At 39.8% G+C, this 17,909-nt stretch overlaps 1 protein-coding gene across 4 annotated transcripts in view; it reads left to right on the top strand.

Annotated features, from left to right (window-relative positions):
* Positions 1–15,354, top strand: part of NLN (neurolysin) — a 103,215-nt gene extending 87,861 nt beyond the window's left edge. For all 4 annotated transcript variants that reach the window (XM_050793739.1, XM_050793740.1, XM_050793743.1 and 1 more), the window contains one exon: positions 8,844–15,354. In XM_050793739.1, coding sequence (XP_050649696.1) covers positions 8,844–8,978 — 135 coding nt within the window. In that variant the 3' untranslated portion in view covers positions 8,979–15,354. The remainder of the gene's footprint in view (positions 1–8,843) is intronic.
* Positions 15,355–17,909: the final 2,555 nt, after the last annotated feature.

Raw genomic sequence — 17,909 nt, 5'->3', positions numbered from 1 at the left:
GAGTGAGACCCTGTCTCAAGAAAAAAATCATTGAGAATGAGTACCTTCATCTTTCTTTCTCTGTACTTCAATACTTGTCTTATTTTCTCCTGTCTCAGAGGAGATGTGTCTAGCTCCAAGAGTTCCTGGTTTGCTGTCTTGGAAAAAAAACTTGCTACTGACTCTGATAACCCCAGTCAGTGCTACTGCTCTGTTCTTTTCATAGCCTAATTTCTTGGTATAAGAAGTCTTTGCAAACCTCTCTTTCCTTGCTTTTGCCCCCACCAACAGAATTGGAAAGTTACCCTTCCTCCATAGTTACCACTGATGACCCAGTTACCAACTCCAAAGGCCCTCGTCCTTCTTCTTTACTTCCTGCTTCTTGTTATTCCTCTCTCTCTTCACAGCCCTCAGCGCGACAATCAAACCCTTTGTTACTTCCCAGTACTCCCTGTGTGTTGACAAGTTTATGTGTTCCCTTAGGTCTCTCCACCTTCACAAATGTATTGGTTCTTTTTTGTTAACCTAAAATATATGCCTCCTTCATGTGTACATCTCAAAAATTCCAGCACTCTTAAAGGTCTCACTCATGTGACCACATGTTCAAGAAGTCTTTGAGATTACCAAAAACCAAAAGTGATCTTTCCATCCTTTGAACATACAAGTGGACTTGGAGGAGTGGACTAAGCCTTCCCCGTCACCTCCTCGGGGCTGCCACTATGTGACCACATACCTAGTCCCTTCTCCCATTACCTTTTCTCTTCTCTTTTTTGGAGAACTGTCCCCTAAAACAAATAAAAATTAAAAATCAAAAAATAAAAATAAAAAATGAAAAATAGACTAGTTTTTAAAGAAAAACAAAAGACAAAAAAAAAGTGGTCTTGGGCATGGAAGAAGGGCTTCAGTAAGCTTTTATTATGTCTGGATTATTTAATGTGACTATTACCAAGTGAAAAAACATCATATTATAAAATATTTTATACCATAGAATACAAATGTTGATTTTAAAGTGTGTTTAAAAAAAAAAAAAAGCACATCAAAATGTTGATGATTATCTTTGTGGATAGTTTATGAGTAATTATTATTTTTTTCTGTACTTTCCTGGAGCTTTTCACTATTTTTACATATATGTAGATTGTTTTAGAAGCCAGAAACAATGTTTCAAAGAGAAAAATTCTAACTAGGTAAAGGTACAGTTATGACATCTTACTGGCAGTCATTGGTGAGGATTCCTGGTGTTAAGTGTACACTGCCTCTCCCAGCTAGGCCTTCGCCATCACCTCCTCTGTGCTTGCCCTCATGTGACCACATACCCAGAACCCTCTATCATTACCTTTTCTCTTCCGGTTGTCAAGGTAGCAGCCAGATTACTGATCCCTGTGGTTCCAAGGAACTTGCAAGTGTAATAGAAGCAGTTCCTGCCATTATGCTTCTCTGTACTTCCTCTTATTCTCAAGCTTCACAGTTTGGCAGACAGCCATACTACTCTTATTTAGACAAAGGTGCTGGGTTGAACTTAGAGAAAGCATCATCCCAACAACTTGGAGTTAAAACTTGTGATGTGAAAAACAATTTTCAGTGTTACTAAAATTCTGGATTCAGCAGTGCTGTGTGTTATTAGATGTCTTAAGCCATAAGGCTGGTGTTAATTCCTTCCTTTACACTTTTTCCTTTCCTTTCAAATGCTCTGAGTATCATGGCACTTCCTGCTCCTCTGCTGTCACAGCAAGAATGGACCTGGCTCCAAAAACCAAGAAGAATCCCTTGGCCCTCACCTTCACACCCTTTGCAGATACTGAAAGATGGTTCTTAAGCAGCCATTTTATTCCCTCATACAATGTACTATTTGGGGTTTTTTGTTGGTGGGGGGGGTGTTCTTTAAAAAAAAAAGACACAAATATTTGCTCTAAAATAACACTTGCCTTACAAAACACAGCTACCCAATTATTAAAAATTAATGCTTTGGGACAACAATCCTAGTCTACAAAAAACAGATCGTTATTATAGCTATGTGTGATGAAGACAAGAAGAAATTCTTTTGTTATCCCAAAGCATTAATTTTTAGTAACTGAGTACTTGTATTTTGTAAGGCGAGTGTTATTTTAGAGCAAATATTTGTTTTAAAAAGAAAAGAGGAAGAAGAACTCCCCCCACAAAAGCAATATACATCACGGAATACCTTGCAGCCATGAAAAAGAACAAGATCTGAAGCCAGAAGGTAGAGGTTGCAGTGAGCCGAGATTGCACCATTGCACTCCAGCCTGCACAACAACAGCGAAACTCCATCTAAAAAAAAAAAAAAAAAAAAGAACAAGATCATGTCCTTTATAGGGACATGGATGGAGCTGGAGGCCATTACCCTTAGCAAACTAACACAGGAATCAAAAACCGCATACCGCATGTTCTCACTTACAAGTGGGAGCTAAATGATGTGAACACATAGACATGTAGAGGAGAACAGCACACACTGTGGCCTTTTGGAGGGTGAAGGATGGGAGGAAGGAGAAGATCAGGAAAAATAACTAATTGGTAGTAGCTTTAATACCTGGATAATGAAATAACCTGTACAACAAACCCCCATGACACAAGTTTACCTGTGTAACAAACCTGCACTCATACCCCTGAACTTAAAAGTTAAAAAAAGAAACAGAAAAATACTTCTTCAGACCAGTACACCATACATTACTTATTTTGTGCCATAACCACAGAGTGTTATTAGGCAACACTGAGAAAGATGGCATTACCTGGAGTCGTTCCAGACTCTGTGCATTTGCTTTAGTTTCACATGTCAGTGAGTGGTTGCTTCAGACACACAAACAGGATAAAAATATGAATTTTTAATGGTATAAAGGAATACTTCATTGATCTGAAGTCATGGGAATCAGAGCAATCAAAATATATCCTGCAGACTTTGTTGTCTCACCCTGCCTAATGTGTGTGTGGGTCACTTTGAGAAGATAGCAGGATGGCCCTTCAAAGCATCAGTGCCTGCTATTGTTAGTCCCCAGGCACTAGAGAGGCTGGGAGCTGAGAAACCACATGTTGTTGACGTTATTGGTTATGCAATAGAGAGGACTGTGTCCAGGCCTTCTCTCTGTAACCTGCTGCCATCCTGCAAACTCCAGGGTCTGCTCTGGGGGCCATTTCAGATCTTGGCAAGCAGAACTATAGAAAGTAGCAGTAGAATATATTAGGGTGTAGTTTTCATTCTGTTTTGAGGGCCTCTATCAAAGTATAATAACTGAGTGCTTACCTATAATAGCCTAAAACTTTGCTACCTCTGGTTTTATCTATAGTTTTTAAAATGTTATTCTTCATAGTAAATAGACATCACATCTTAACTGTTTAATTGCTTTGTTATATATTACCTAAAGTACTTTTTTCTCAGTGAACATGAAGTTGTCTCATTGTCAGACATACTTTTCACTTTTCTGACTGTTCTCTTAAATAATTATGGAGTGGAACTGCTTGGGATTAACGCTTTTCCAGGAAGCTCTCTCGAAGGTCTTTAAGGTCACCAAATGTGAATTCAGAATCCAGCAGCTAATCATAGGTTGAAAGAATGGGGGCATTTTGACTAAGGCCATTTCTTTTTATAAGGCAACTTCACTGTGGGAAAATTTTCTAAGAGGTAATAGACATTGTGAATTCAAAGGCAATTATATTGTTAAGCTACTATTATCTTCCTCCTCTTTTGCATTTGGAGAAATTGCTAAGCTTCGTTTCTTCCATCAGAGGAGGAGAAATACGAACAAGTATCACTTCTGAAAGAAATACTGAGAAAGTCAAGAGAGTAAGTGTAACTATTTCAGTCTGTAATGCCATAAAGAAGGAGCTACATCTTACATACAATAATAGCCACAGAAACATGAAGAGTCTTGGTTAAACATGACAAAGAATCACTTGATAGAGAATCTATAATACAAAGCTAAGGATCCCAGTGCTTGAAACAGAATCCTAGGCCCAATTCTTCCTGTAACATGTTGCTAAAAGAGAATATGAAAAGAGAGTGTCCTCTCCAGAAGGTTTTTACAAATGGCTTTAATTCTTTTCTCTGTCTCAGCTCTCCTGATGTACCACCCAACAGCTGATTTTTCTTATAACTGAACCTTTTCTAGTAGCCTCAGGTTTTGCCTGACTTGAGGGACAAAGGAAGGAATTCGAATTGATTTCCAACCTACTTCTTGAATATTTACAAGGCCAGGCCTTCTAAATCTTGAATCCCAAGCAGCTGGAAGCAGTTTTTCTTCCTTTGTGCTCTTACAGCCCTTCTTTGTTTGCTCTTAGCATCCCAATAATCTGCCTGGTTAATTGTCTATTTCTTTATCTTCTCTGATAGATCAGAAGACTCTTGTAAAAGGAACTATTTTATTCAGCATTGGGTTCCCTTCTCTGCTTCACAACTATTTATTTTAATTTAATTACTGTTTTACATATTTGTGCCTCTTTGGACCTGACTGATGGTTTTCCCCATCCGCTTCCACTTCTCTACCCCCCATACATACTCCTACCCAGGGTGTTTTTCCTTTGGATCTGCTCCCTCCCTGTAAAGGTTTACCTTTCTGTCCTCACCAATCAGTAAGGTTTCCAGAAGGCCTCTTCTAATCAGACAGCAATTCCTACTACTATTCTTGTCTCTCTCTCTATCAGCACCAGTTTTGTTCTCTCCCTCCTTTGTTGTTGTCAAAGCAGTTCCTTTTTTAATTTTTGTCCATTCAAGATCTCCCCACCCTCACAGAAAACAAACTGTGTGCTCTTGGGAGGGAGTTACGGGCTATAAAGGAGAAGGTTCAAAGTCCAGCTTTAAAGCAGGCTGGTGAGCTTGTCAGGTGCCTGATCGTCATCACCCGTCCTTGGCTGGTCACTCTCTGCCCTGATGACTGTCACTCAGTGTAGTAAGGAGACAGCTCTGACTGCACTCCCCAGAGTCATCCATGCTGGGAAGGATGGAGGAGGGGTGGAAAGTTAGTGAGAGCCTGCATGTGCTGCTGCAGAGATGCCCAAGATAGCAGGTGACCCCATCTGTTTCCCATTTATATATTCTCATTGCTGATAAATGATGGACATCCTTCATTTAGGTAATTATTATTGCTATTAAGATATTACCTGAAAGGGTGCATGTTATTGGATAAAATGAGTGCCTGAGTGCCTTATCTCTCCCACTTAATATTTCTACTGAATTAGGCATTCTATTTCTTATTAATAGTGGAAATGAAGTTCCTTATGCCTTTCTTTAGCTTTATTAGGTGACAGAACTAATTTTGAGGAAACGCCACACCAGGAATGCATTTGTTTCCCTGAACTGTATATACATCACTGAGCTGGGTCAGTGGGAAAGGAAAGAGAGGAGAGGGAATGAGGAAAGGAGATGGGAGGAGGAGAGGTTTATTGATTACCGCTATATGCCAGATATTATGCCAGGGAGCAAACAGAATACTGAAATCACCTCCTCTAACTGCCCAGAAACTGAGTGAGATAGGCATATTCCCATTTGACAGATGAGGAAATCAAGGCCCCAGGTCACATAGCTAAAGATTGAGCCAAGATTCAAACCTGGGCCTGACTCTGGAGTTCCTGATCTTGCTTCAGAAATCATCACTGTTAGAGAAGACTTGCATAGTTGCCAAAAGATACATGCTAATCTTCTAGGATTAAAAAAACCACAGAGGTGGATGACACTGGTTTTCCTTCATAGGAAACTCTAGTTTTTACTGTATGCAGATCTTCCTGAAGGATGTTTCTAACATGAAAAATTTTAGCAGTTGTCTTAGAGCTTCTCTTCTTGATTTCCTCACAGTCACAGTTTCTTTATAAACAAAGTATTAACAGAACAACTCAGGGCAAAGACTCCCTCCACCTGTGGCATATGTCTCCCAGACCATGTTCTCTCACACAAAGAGCCTGGTACCCCCAAAAACACACAAATTCACTTAACTGTTTTTTTTCTTAAGTAAAGGAAGATCCTGTTACCAAAATGACTCTTAAACTCTTCTCAAAACTTCATTGCAAAGGAAATGAAACTATTAAAAGACCATTGCTCTGTAATTCAGGAAATTGAATCAACTTGTTTGGAGCCATAGGCAGAGGAAGATTTGAGCTGTACTGAGCCACATATTGTGAGACAAAACAGTGCCCTGCTCTGAAATGATTTTACCATTCATGAGCTGTCTCTTTACAACACCATGGAACTCCTCAAATGCCTCCTTTACTACCTAAAATTACAGTTCTCTGCACAAAATGAAAATACTTTGTCAGATGTTCACATTTGGAGTGATTTTTTAAAACTTTCATTTCGATTTTCCTTAATGTTTCTATACTTGTCAAATGCATATGTCTTTTTAAGAAATGAAAGACACATGATACATAGATCTTGAGCTTGAAGAATTTCTGCAGATGAAATACTGATGATTGAGATTGGGTGATAGGTTCATGAGAGCTCATTATACTGTTGTCTCTACTATTAGTATGTATTTTAAGTTTTTCATAATAAAATGTTTAAAATATTTTTGTAATTCTGCAGAAAAATTTAACTCCCATTGTCTGCGTTCTTCCTGTGCTGCTCTACCCAGGGCGCACAGTCTTTCCAGCTCCAGCCACTCAGTTAACACTAGTCAGATTTAGGCGTGGTGAGCAAAGAAAGGAAGGGAAGGGAGGTAAATCGTGGTTGGGCTCACGAGCCATGATATGCTCCTTCTTAGCTCAGTTAACGGCCATGACAAGCACAGCCATCACTCACATTTTAGATTCGAGATTGCTGCTGTAGCAGTAATGACTTGCTGCAGAACAGGCAAGACATGACGTGTTTTTGTTTGTTTTCCCGAAAGCTGATTGAAGGCTGGGTGCAGTGGCTCACACCTATAATCCCAGCACTTCGGGAGGCCGAGGCAGGCAGGTCACTTGAGGCCAGAAGTTAGAGACCAGCCTGGCCAACATCGCAAAACCCCATATTTACTAAAAATACAAAAAAATTAGCCGGGTATGGTGGTGCACTCCTGTAATCTCAGTTACTCGGGAGGCTGAAGCATAAGAATCGCTTGACCCTGGGAGGCAGATGTTGCAGTAACCCGAAACTGTGCCACTGCACTCCAGCCTGGACAACAGAATGAGACTCTGTCTCAAAAAAAAAAAGAAAAGAAAAGGCAGAGGCAGAGGCAGAGGCAGAGGCAGTGGCAGGGGCCAGGGCCCCGGGGGCGGAAAGGGAAAGGAGCTAATTGAATCTAGCTTCAAGCCCTGGTCATCAGTTTTGGGAAGTTCGATATCAGTGACTGAATGCCTTCTCCTAAGAAAATGGCTTTAAAACTTGGAAATAAGGCAACAAGACTGCTGTGTACCTTTTTAATATCAAACTAGAACACTGTGTAACAAGCCCCCCTAAAGACTATTTTATGCTCTGGGCACTAGACCTGTCCAGTGTGGTAGCCACGTGTGGCTGTTGAGCACTTGAAATGAGGTTAAGTACAACCGAAGAACTGAATTGAGACGCACCATAAGTGTAGAAAACACCCTGGATTTTGAGCCCTTACAACAACAGCAACAGGTCTCCATAATGTGGATATTGACACATGTTGAAATGATACTATTGTGGATATAGTGGTTTAAGTAAAATAGTAACATTAATTTTACCTATTTGTTTCTTTAACTTAAAAAAATGTGGTTAGTAGAAAGTTTAAAGTTACATATGTGCTTCATATTATGTTTCTGTTGGACAGTGCAGCCCTAGAGTTTCTGAGAAGGTAACTTTGACTAGTTATTTACTCCTGATTAGAGCCCAGACTGTGAAGTTACATGTTAGCCTGTAGATGATTAATAAGCTGCAAATGACAGCTTATTAATTATCTATTTACAGCCAAATGTAACCCCAAAAGTTTGTATTCTTATGGCCCTAGGACATAAATCGTTTTGTGTCTAACTTGGTAGATTTCATCCATGTTTTATATTCCTTAACAGTTTGACTAAATTTACCTCTGATGGTTGTACCAATCAAAATCTTGTTATAAGACAGAGCTGGAAATTCTCTAGCTCTTCTTGTACTAAGTCCTGTTGATCAAGTGATATAATGGATATAAATGTAAGTGTTGCTCTGTGAATTGTTTGTTATGTGTATATTTGGAATTATGCTTCATTGAATTGTCTTGCCTTGCTTCCTTAAAAGGACACTGAAAGGGAAGTGAAAATACTGAACAATGCTGATACTGAATAACAACTATTTTCTTTCACTCTATCTGCTCCTGTGTTTATGTAAATAAAAGTAGAGGAACTGTGACGTTTTAAAATTCCAGACCTCCATCCCCAAAGAAAGCTTTCTAAAGGTCCTCATTGCCAGCATCACACCCACCAAAACGTCTGGCCCTCCTGCGGGACATGTGCGGCCCTCCTTCTCTCATCCATAAGGAGGACGGTTCTGTTGTTGTTTTGAATGAGCCCATCATAAAAGCAGCAGAAACCATGTGACAGTAGCCATGCTCCTGTTTCTGGGTACCCAGAAGGTTGTTTGTAGCCTTCTTGAACACTTGCTTTCTAACCCTTTTGAATTTACAAGAGATAGCACAGCAAATAGGAACCTGCCGTATATTCCATTTGGCTATATTTTGTTTGTTTGTTCATGTTGTCAGCTCACTGCCTAGAATCTAAGGAGACAAGACCATAATAAAGGACAGTGTAGAAGACCTGAAGTTTTAAGCTCCAAATCTCTTAGCTACCAAAATAAATAAATACTACAGAGCTGTTTGTGAGCAAGAGAAAACATCTAGACAGTAAGGCTAAAGTCCTTTTTCCTTCACCCCTACCCTTTCCTCTTTTACATCTAGAGATTTGGAAAATTGCTATAACCATGAATTATTAGGTATGATGTTTTGTTTTATTAGGTTGGAATGAAATACAGAAACCTAATCCTGAAACCTGGGGGATCTCTGGACGGCATGGACATGCTCCACAATTTCTTGAAACGTGAGCCAAACCAAAAAGCGTTCCTAATGAGTCGAGGCCTGCATGCTTCATGAACTGGGGATCCTTGGTAGCCGTCCATGTCTGGAGAACAAGTCAACATCACCGTGTGTTACTGGCCTGGAAACTGAAGGGAGTTTTACAAGTGAAAATTTAGATTTCTATTGACATCCTTTTGTTTTCTAATTTTAAAAATTATAAAGATGTAAATGGAATTATAAATACTGTGACCTAAGAAAAGACCCACTAGAAAGTAATTGTACTATAAAATTTCATAAAACTGGATTTGATTTCTTTTTATGAAAGTTTCATATGAATGTAACTTGATTTTTTACTATTATAATCTAGATAATATGATATAAGAGGGCTAAGAATTTTAAAATTGAATCATATACATGATATAATTTGATCTTTCTTGTATCTTGAAGTTTTGTACTTGGGATTTCTGGACTGATAAATGAATCATCACATTCTTCTGGTAAATATTTTCTTGGAGCTCTGTGTCAACTTTGATCCTTTGTCTCCCAAGAAGGTGTGACCTCTCCTTTGCCTGCATACCTCAAGGCCAGGGGAATATGCCTCAGTGATGCATTTTTTGTATATCAGGCCGCGAGATTCCCAACTTTCTGCCATACTTAAATTACGTTCCTCCATTTGAGTTTTGTCTTTTCCGTCCGAAGTGCAGTCAAGAGTATCAAAAACTTATGTTTCAATTAGACTGGTCTAATGTATAAGTTTTTGTATCTTGTATTAGAGGATTTCGTAGCTTGTATGAGAGGCTCATTTCCACTTCAGCATACAAGATCATTAGTCTTTTGGCATGTGTGCCAATTAGAATACTAAAGCAAGTCCAAGCACATTTTTCTCTTTTCGTGTTTCTGATAAGTGTTAGGGACTTTGCCTCTTTTGCTTACTACATCCCCAAAAGTGTCAGGTAGACATGTCACAAATGGCTCTGTAGAGAGCCATGGGAAGAGAGAGGAGGTGGATGTGGAACATAAAGGGTTCAGAACCTCCAGAACAGGAATGGGTTTTGGACAGAAGCATTTTAGGACAGCTGCTCCAAAGCCTTATGTGTATGATGAAACTTAACCACAGGGAAGAGACTCTTCAGTAGCCTGTTCCGTCAGGTGATTTTTATTTTAAGTGAACCTTTGGATCTATCTTTAACTCTCTTTATTGTGAGTCTAAATTCCAATTCTGCAGCAGACAGTAAACTCACAGTATTTTTCCTGTAGGAATCTATTCAATAAAGGAAACCAAGACAGGATAATAAAATTAAAAAAAAAAAAACTTTGAATGTACCCTGCCTAGGTCTTCCACTTGTTTTCCAGTGCATACCTCCGGTATGACTTTGCTAGCCAGAGACAAAATTAGCACCTTTCGATTCTCTAGTCCAAGTGAACTTTGTGCTAAATAAAAAATTATTATACTACATAACAAAATTACAGACAGCAGGAGATGCAAGAGCTAGGAGATTCCTAGATTATATCTGCCAAGCAAATACCTTAAACATCCACCTGAAATCCTACTACCCTCTATTCTGAGATAATTTGACCAGCCCTTCTCTTCCCCACACTCACTCAGTGTCACCCCCGTCTAGTCCCCAAAACTGTTTTTGTGGTCTTTGCAGCCTATAGTAGTTTTCTCACATCTTTCCCCCCACCCCAAGACTTTTCTGTTTTCCAGTTTCAGACAAAAAAAACTCTTCCGCTTTTTCCAGTGTGTCTCCTTAACAGCAACTTTACCATTTGAAATCTTATTTCACACAGAAAAACTAAATTGGTGTGGAAAGGCTGCACACAATAAAGTTATATTATTATCCATGAGAATGAATTCATATTTCTTTCATACTTTAACATTAAAACTGAAATACATGAGAGCAAAAGCACCATAGTGTTCTTTTTATTTAGGGCCTACCTCTAATATTTAAAATCTACTGAAGAACAGTCACAAAATTAAAACTCAGCCCGGGCGCGGTGGCTCACACCTGTAATCCCAGCACCTTGGGAGGCCAAGGCAGGCGGATCACCTGAGGTCAGAAGTTCAAGACCAGCCTGGCCAACATGGTGAAACCCTGTCTCCACAAAAATACAAAAAGCTGGGTATGACGTCTGGTGCCTGTAGTCCCAGCTACTCGCGAGGCTGAGGCAGGAAAATAGCTTGAACCCGGGAGGCAGAGGTTGTAGCGAGCTGAGATCATGCCATTGTACTCCAGCCTGGACAACAGAGCCAGATTAAGTCTCAGAAAAATTAATACTCAAAAAATTCTCAAGCATAATTCAAAAGAAAGGACTTACTTCTAAAAAATTCTCTAGTGTGATTCAAAAGAAAGGACTTTGTTTTTTTTAATGTGGCCATCCGTCTAGTTGTTCTTTTTTTCCAGCTCAGAGCAGAGAATATCACTGACATACTTGAAATGGTGGATAACTATGGAAATTGTAATTGGACAAATGTACACTTTAGATTTATGGACTGAGCCACATATAATAAGGTCTCTCCAGGTAATTGATCCAGGAGATTTAGGCCTCTTTCGGTTTTTTTTTTTTTTTTTTTACAGGCACTGTTGTGTTGTGAAGGATAAAATCTTAAACATCTTATGCTAATGGATAGTAGGCATGATCCTAAAGGTTTAGTTTTACGATGCTGCAGAGAAGAAAAATGTCTTGACGTTATGCCACGTGATCTAGACTTTGTCCCCCTCTAGTATAAATGTTGCATGTTACCTAAACAACTAAAAATTGCCTTGAAGAGTTATCACCTGAGCTACTTATGCCAAGGTCTTGCCTTTCTAAAGCTAATAAGGTGAGAGGTGGATATCTGTAGCTCTTCGGATGAAAATTGCATTGTGGAAGACACCAAAATTGAGGAAATAGCTCTTCAAAGAAAAATTACTGATATGATCATTGTACTAACTTGTAAATGCCTTAAGTAACAGGCAGTGACTCACTTTTCTACTTTACCATTTTACCTTTAGCCTTTATGTATGAATTATAGGTCTGTGGAGATCCTGCCTCCCTACTAGGCCAGTTTGTTTGCATTTACCATTTATTCATTTTCTATCATACACAGGTGGAACTTTCCATGCGCCAAGGAAATTGCATTAAAATTTACATTAAAATACCATCTTACTTCAGGTTGCTATAACAAAATATAGATTGGGTGGCTTCAAAAGCAGACATTTCTTACAGTTCTGGAAGCTGGGAAGTCCCACAATCCACATGCTGGTAAATTTGGTTCGCGGTGAGGCCCCTCTTCCTCTTTTACTGACCACATCCCCAAAAGTGTCAGGTCGACATGTTACAAATGGCTCTGTAGAGAGCCATGGGAAGAGAGGAGGCGGATGTGGAACATAAAGGTTCAGAAACTTCTGCAGGCAGCAGTGGCAGGGAGCAAGCCCTAGAGTGTCTTTGTTTTACAAGAGCAGGAATCCCATCATGAGAGTTCCATCCTCATGACTTTATCTAAACCCAGTCACCCCCCACAAAGGCCCCACCCCCTAACCCCATCACATTGGCTGTTAGGGCTTCAATGTAGGGAATGGGGCACAAACATTCAGTCCATAACGAATACCGAGTCCTCAAATAGGGTTTAAACATAGTTAACTGAACACCCAAAGAATGTTAAAAGAGAAAATCCATTTTATTTGAATAGATACAGTGACCAAAGCTGCTTCCCTCAAATCAACACATTACAGTTAGATGTCTCCCATCTGAAATTGGATAGCCCATTGAAATTGAACATGCCTTCTCTTATAAATGTGTGGTGAGAATAAAAGCAAGAAAGCAACGAATGTGGGGGCTCACACCTGTAATCCTAACACTTTGGAAGGTTGAGGCAGGAGGATCCTTTGCGCTCAAGAGTTTGAGACCAGGCTGAGCAACATAGACCCTGTCTCTACAAAAACTAAAAAAATTAGCTAGGGATGGTGGCACATGCCTGTAGTCCCAGCTACTTGGAAGGCTGAGGTGGGAGGATTGCTTGAGCCCAAGACGGTCAAGGCAGCCATGAGCCATAATCACGTCACTGCACTCCAGCCTGGGTGACAGAGACCCTGTCTTAAAAAAAAGTAAAATACAAGAAAAGAAAAGACAGATACACCTTCAGTTCTTTGAAAAACAGTCAACGTCCAAAAAGTTTATTTTTTGAGTCACCTTTAATAGAGAAATTTCCTACTGGAAACAGATCCACCTAAGTGATTATCTAGTATCAACTGTATCAAGGCAAAAGGTAAAGGTTACAAGATGTAAATATTAGACCAAAATAGCCTTTTTCAACAAACAATAATGCTATAAGTCTGTAACAAAACAAAATTTGAAAAATTGAGGTAATGTTCACAACCATGCACACACCCCCACACCACACCATGAGTGATTCTTGAGTTTTTATTTGGTTGAATTCACCTTGTAGTTCCCTCTCCCGGGAAAATACAGGTTCAACACATCTAGTCCATGATGTACATACAAGGGGAAGGGGTGAACAGGAAATAGGCTCCCTTGTTCGGCTCACATGAGCTGGAACCTGTACTAGCTGCATACTTCATAGACCCCAGAGGCTTGCCTCAATTGTACTCCCGTGATAAAATGTCTCTAGCATTTGTTATGAGAGAAACTGGCTAGAAATAGTTTGTTCATTGAGTCCAGCAAGACACACATTGCTGTTGATATCTTTGTGGCTAAGATGGAGAATGTGACCGGATAATAGTTATCCAGATGGATTCCTAGCTATTGAAACAGTCTGAGATAGTGCATAATGATTAATGTTAAACTGGGGGTAATTTCAAGTCATTTGGCTAAAAATGAAAAAAACCATAAAACTATCAAATTTACAGATAATAGGGCTGGAATTATTAAGTATGATGATGTTATTAATATTTAAAACTATTTTGGCCGGGCGAGGTGGCTCACGCCTGTAATCCCAGCACTTTGGGAGGCCAAGGTGGGTGGATCACCTGAGGTCAGGAGTTCAAGACCAGCTTGGCCAACATGGCAAAACCCCATCTCTACTAAAAAATACAAAAATTAGCCAGGTGTTGTGGTGCATGTCTGTAGTCCCAGCTACTCGGGAGGCTGAGGCAGAAGAATCGCTTGAACCCAGGAGTTGGAGGTTGCAGTGAGCTGACATTGTGCCACTTCACTCCAGCCTGGGCAACAAAGTGAAACTCTGTCTCAAAAGTAAAAAAAAAATAATATTTAAAATTATTTCAATGTAGAGACAAGCTCAAAATGAAATTAGACACATTCCATTACCCAGGTAAAAGAAGGGGAAGACTGACTTGATAGTATTCAGGAAAAAAGAGTTGGCAGTTTGATTTGGCCAAATTCCGATGTCAGCTCATAGGACAGCACACCTGGGGAGGGGGACAGGAGGTGAGAACTAAGGCTTTTTAAGAGTGTGTTGATAGAAGTATGTGCCCAGATCAAAAGAATAATCCCCCTGAACTCCAGTGTAAGATCAATCACTGTTAGAATATTGTGTTCCTTTCTAGGTATCACATTTTAAGCAGACTTCGGCCAAGTATTACAGTGTTTGCAGAGCAGGAACAAGATGATGATAAATTTGAAAATACTTCTCAAAAGAAATATAAAAAAGAATTAGGGAAGTTCAGTCTGGAGATAATTCAGAAATACAGATGATAATTGTTTTCAAATTCTTGAAGGAAATGGGAGAGAGAATAGGCTAATTCTGTACTGCTTCAGAAATCAAATGGAAACAATTAAATTCCATTAGAGAAATGGTTGGAAAATAGGAGGAGGATTTAGTTCAGCATGAGGGAGCTGTTTCTAATAATTTTTGTTGGCTAAAAATACATTCTGCTGCTGTGAAAAGCCTGTAGCTGCCAGGAGTGTTACAGAGGGCATTCCTCCCTTGAGTTGACATTTGTGCCAAATCGGCTTTGAGGGCTTCTCCAGCTTTTAAGATGTGATAATGATAAGATGATCGTCGGGAAAACATCCCTCAGATGAAATGTTCACCGGCTGGCTCTGAAAACTGGCATTCAGATGATTGTGGCTCCCCCATACTGCAGGAATATTGTTTATGGCTTAAGGTTGCCTCGCTCCTCATCTGTAATCACTGAAAGTTTATCCAGAGGTTAATTACCAGTTTTCTGGTGGGTATCTGGGAACTGAGGATGGGAGACTAACAGTTGTATATGACCATAATAAAGCAAAAGACTGTTATAGAATGAGTAAAAGTTCATTTTCTTCCCTTACAGAATTTACATTTACTTTCTGTCCATTCCACTCACTACTGTCTTCATCACACACACAGAGGCAAACATCTGATTCAGATACCCAGGGTGTCATGCATGCACTCCAGCATATTGTGATCTCTTCGAGGCTTGTTTCTGTCCCCTCTCCTCCACAGTCCTGGATTGCTAATGAATAGTTCATACATGTGTGTTAAATAAATATACCTTCTTTAAAATTATCTTTTGTTACAAAGATGCCTTTTTCTATGATAACTGCAAAATGCCTAATTTGTAAATAAACCTAAACTATACGGATAAGTTATTTCTACACCTGCGGGGGGCAGATTTCTACATGAGAGTCCTTTTCCTTAGTGTGCTGAGAGTTTCTGCATGAGGTAGATGAAAGAAACATGTTTTTTGGGAAAAAAAAATTGGCAATGGAGAACGTTTCTAAAGCTTTCTCAGCTTCTCCCTATGATTATGTATTGAAACCTAGGAATTTGTTAATCTGGAATCTCTGGTTTTCTTGGGGGGTCTATGAAAAGGGCAGAGCAAGCAGATGTCCCATGATTGCCCTGAAATTATATGAGATATGTTCGTGTGCATGGATACATGCATTTTTCTACGGATAGAGTCCTTAGCTTTAATCAGAACAAATTAAGAACTGTCTCTAAAAATATGCTTTCAGACGTTTGTTTTTGAATTCATTTCAAAGACTCTAACCTGCCCATTATGTGTCAAGCACTGTGCTTGGCAATGAGGATACAAAAAGCCACCCCAGAACCGGAGCTGCTCACAGTGGAGTAGAGAAGGCAAAGAAGTTCATAATTTATTGGGATAAACTATAATAGAAAAGCATGTATCCAAAGCTTTTCTGTGTCTTCCCCTCAACCCTGATTGACTCCACTATACAATTTGACTGTTGTGCCACAAAATTTTACATAGTTACCACGCCACCTGCCACCACAGGCTTCTATCTTTTTTGGTTTTTGTTCTTTGTTCTTTGTTTTTTTTGTTTTTTGTTTTTTGTTTTTTGTTTTCTTTTGAGACAGAGTCTCGCTCGGTCACCCAAGCTGGAGTGCAGTGGCGCGATCTCGGCTCACTGCAAGCTCCGCCTCCCGGGTTCACGCCATTCTCCTGCCTCAGCCTCCCGAGTAGCTGGGCCTACAGCCGCCCAGCTATTTTTTTGTATTTTTAGTAGAGACGGAGTTTCATCGTGTTAGCCAGGATGGTCTCGCTTTCCTGACCTCGTGATCCGCCCGCCTCGGCCTCCCAAACTGCTGGGATTACAGGCGTGAGCCACCGCGCCCGGCCCACAGGCTTCTATTTTTAACAAAATGATTGCTTTTCTCTTTTCAGCATTTCAGGAGTGGGACTAAATGGTGTTCTGTATCTGGTACATCCAGGAGTTTCTTAGAGCTGGTGGTTAAAGGGCTTATAAACAAGAGATGAAAATGTTCACTTTTGCCATTTTTGTGCAAGTGGTTGTAAATTGATAGCCATTAGAAGAATGATATGGGACCCCTTTTGAGCTGATACTTATTAGATAGCCAAGAGGCATTGGTACATCCTATAAATCTAGAAAACAGATTGTTAAAATAATCACTGAGTTGTTTAGAGATGGTCCAGAATTAGTCAAGATTTCTTACTTTCTGTTCCCAGCAACTTTTTTTGAGATGAGATCTTCCCATGTTGCCCAGGCTGATCTGGAATTCCCGGGCTCAAGGGATTCTCCCACCTCAGCCTCCCAAAGTGCTGGGATTACTGGTGTGAGCCACTGTGCACGGCCCCATCAGTGTTAATAATTTCCATTACCACCAGTAAGAGCCGAAGAAAAGCACCCTAGCACTTCAACCTCTTACTGCCTATTATCTATGACTTCTTTATGTAGGGATAGAAACTGATTAAACATATCAATGAAAGACTAAAGAAACCCCAGGGCTCCAAGGTTCAAACAAAGACTGGGGCTGGACTTTAAACTTACACTCCATTTCCTTCTGTTTCTTTAAATAATCATCTGCTTCTCAGAAATCCCTGTTTTTGTCTATCAGACCTACATATTTTATTTTCTTGTATTTTACTTATTCATGTAATTATCTAAATTTTTGATGAGATAATACATTTGATGAGAGAAAGTGGTAGCAGTGATTCCAGACAGGAATTTTCTTTCTCTTTTAATGATTGGATGGATAGGTCTTAAAAGGAATGTAAGACTTTATTCCGGAACAAAGCAGTCATCAGTCCCTTTGTATTTGGGGCAAAGTGGGGAAAACCGAAAGATCCATTTTGTCCTCCCTGTTCCAAATCAGATGCCTTTCTATGGTCTTCAACATTTGTGTGACTGACAAGTGGGACTTCTGTTGTAATTCACAATGCAATCACTGTTCTAAACATGCACATGGCCCACTCTGTCTCAGCTTCAATTATAAAATCTTCAGCCAGAGGCTATTATCCTCTGTTTTGTTCAGTCAGCGAGATAGCCAGTGAATTTCCAACTGAGATCAGGTGGCAGGAGAACAATTTCTCACACTTCATCTATCAAGCCCTTATAGACCCCAGTATATTTCCTCCATTGGGGGGTCCTGATAGGGAAGTTTTTCTGAAGTCATTTGGGAAGGTGTCCTAACATTGCATTTGCCTTCCTAATTCCACCTTAGAAGAAGGCAAGGAAATAATAGCTTAAGAAACTGTAAATTCACAGAGCTCCATCCTCCTGTTTCGTTATTTTCATGTCACTAATTTTTTAGTAGATAAGCTACATCCCATGGTCTACCCAGCCATGTGAAGCATCTCT

This window comes from Macaca thibetana, chromosome 6 (genome assembly GCF_024542745.1).
Source record: "Macaca thibetana thibetana isolate TM-01 chromosome 6, ASM2454274v1, whole genome shotgun sequence".
NCBI classification, from domain to species: Eukaryota; Metazoa; Chordata; class Mammalia; order Primates; family Cercopithecidae; genus Macaca; species Macaca thibetana.
This window is presented reverse-complemented; position numbering and strand designations above follow the sequence as displayed.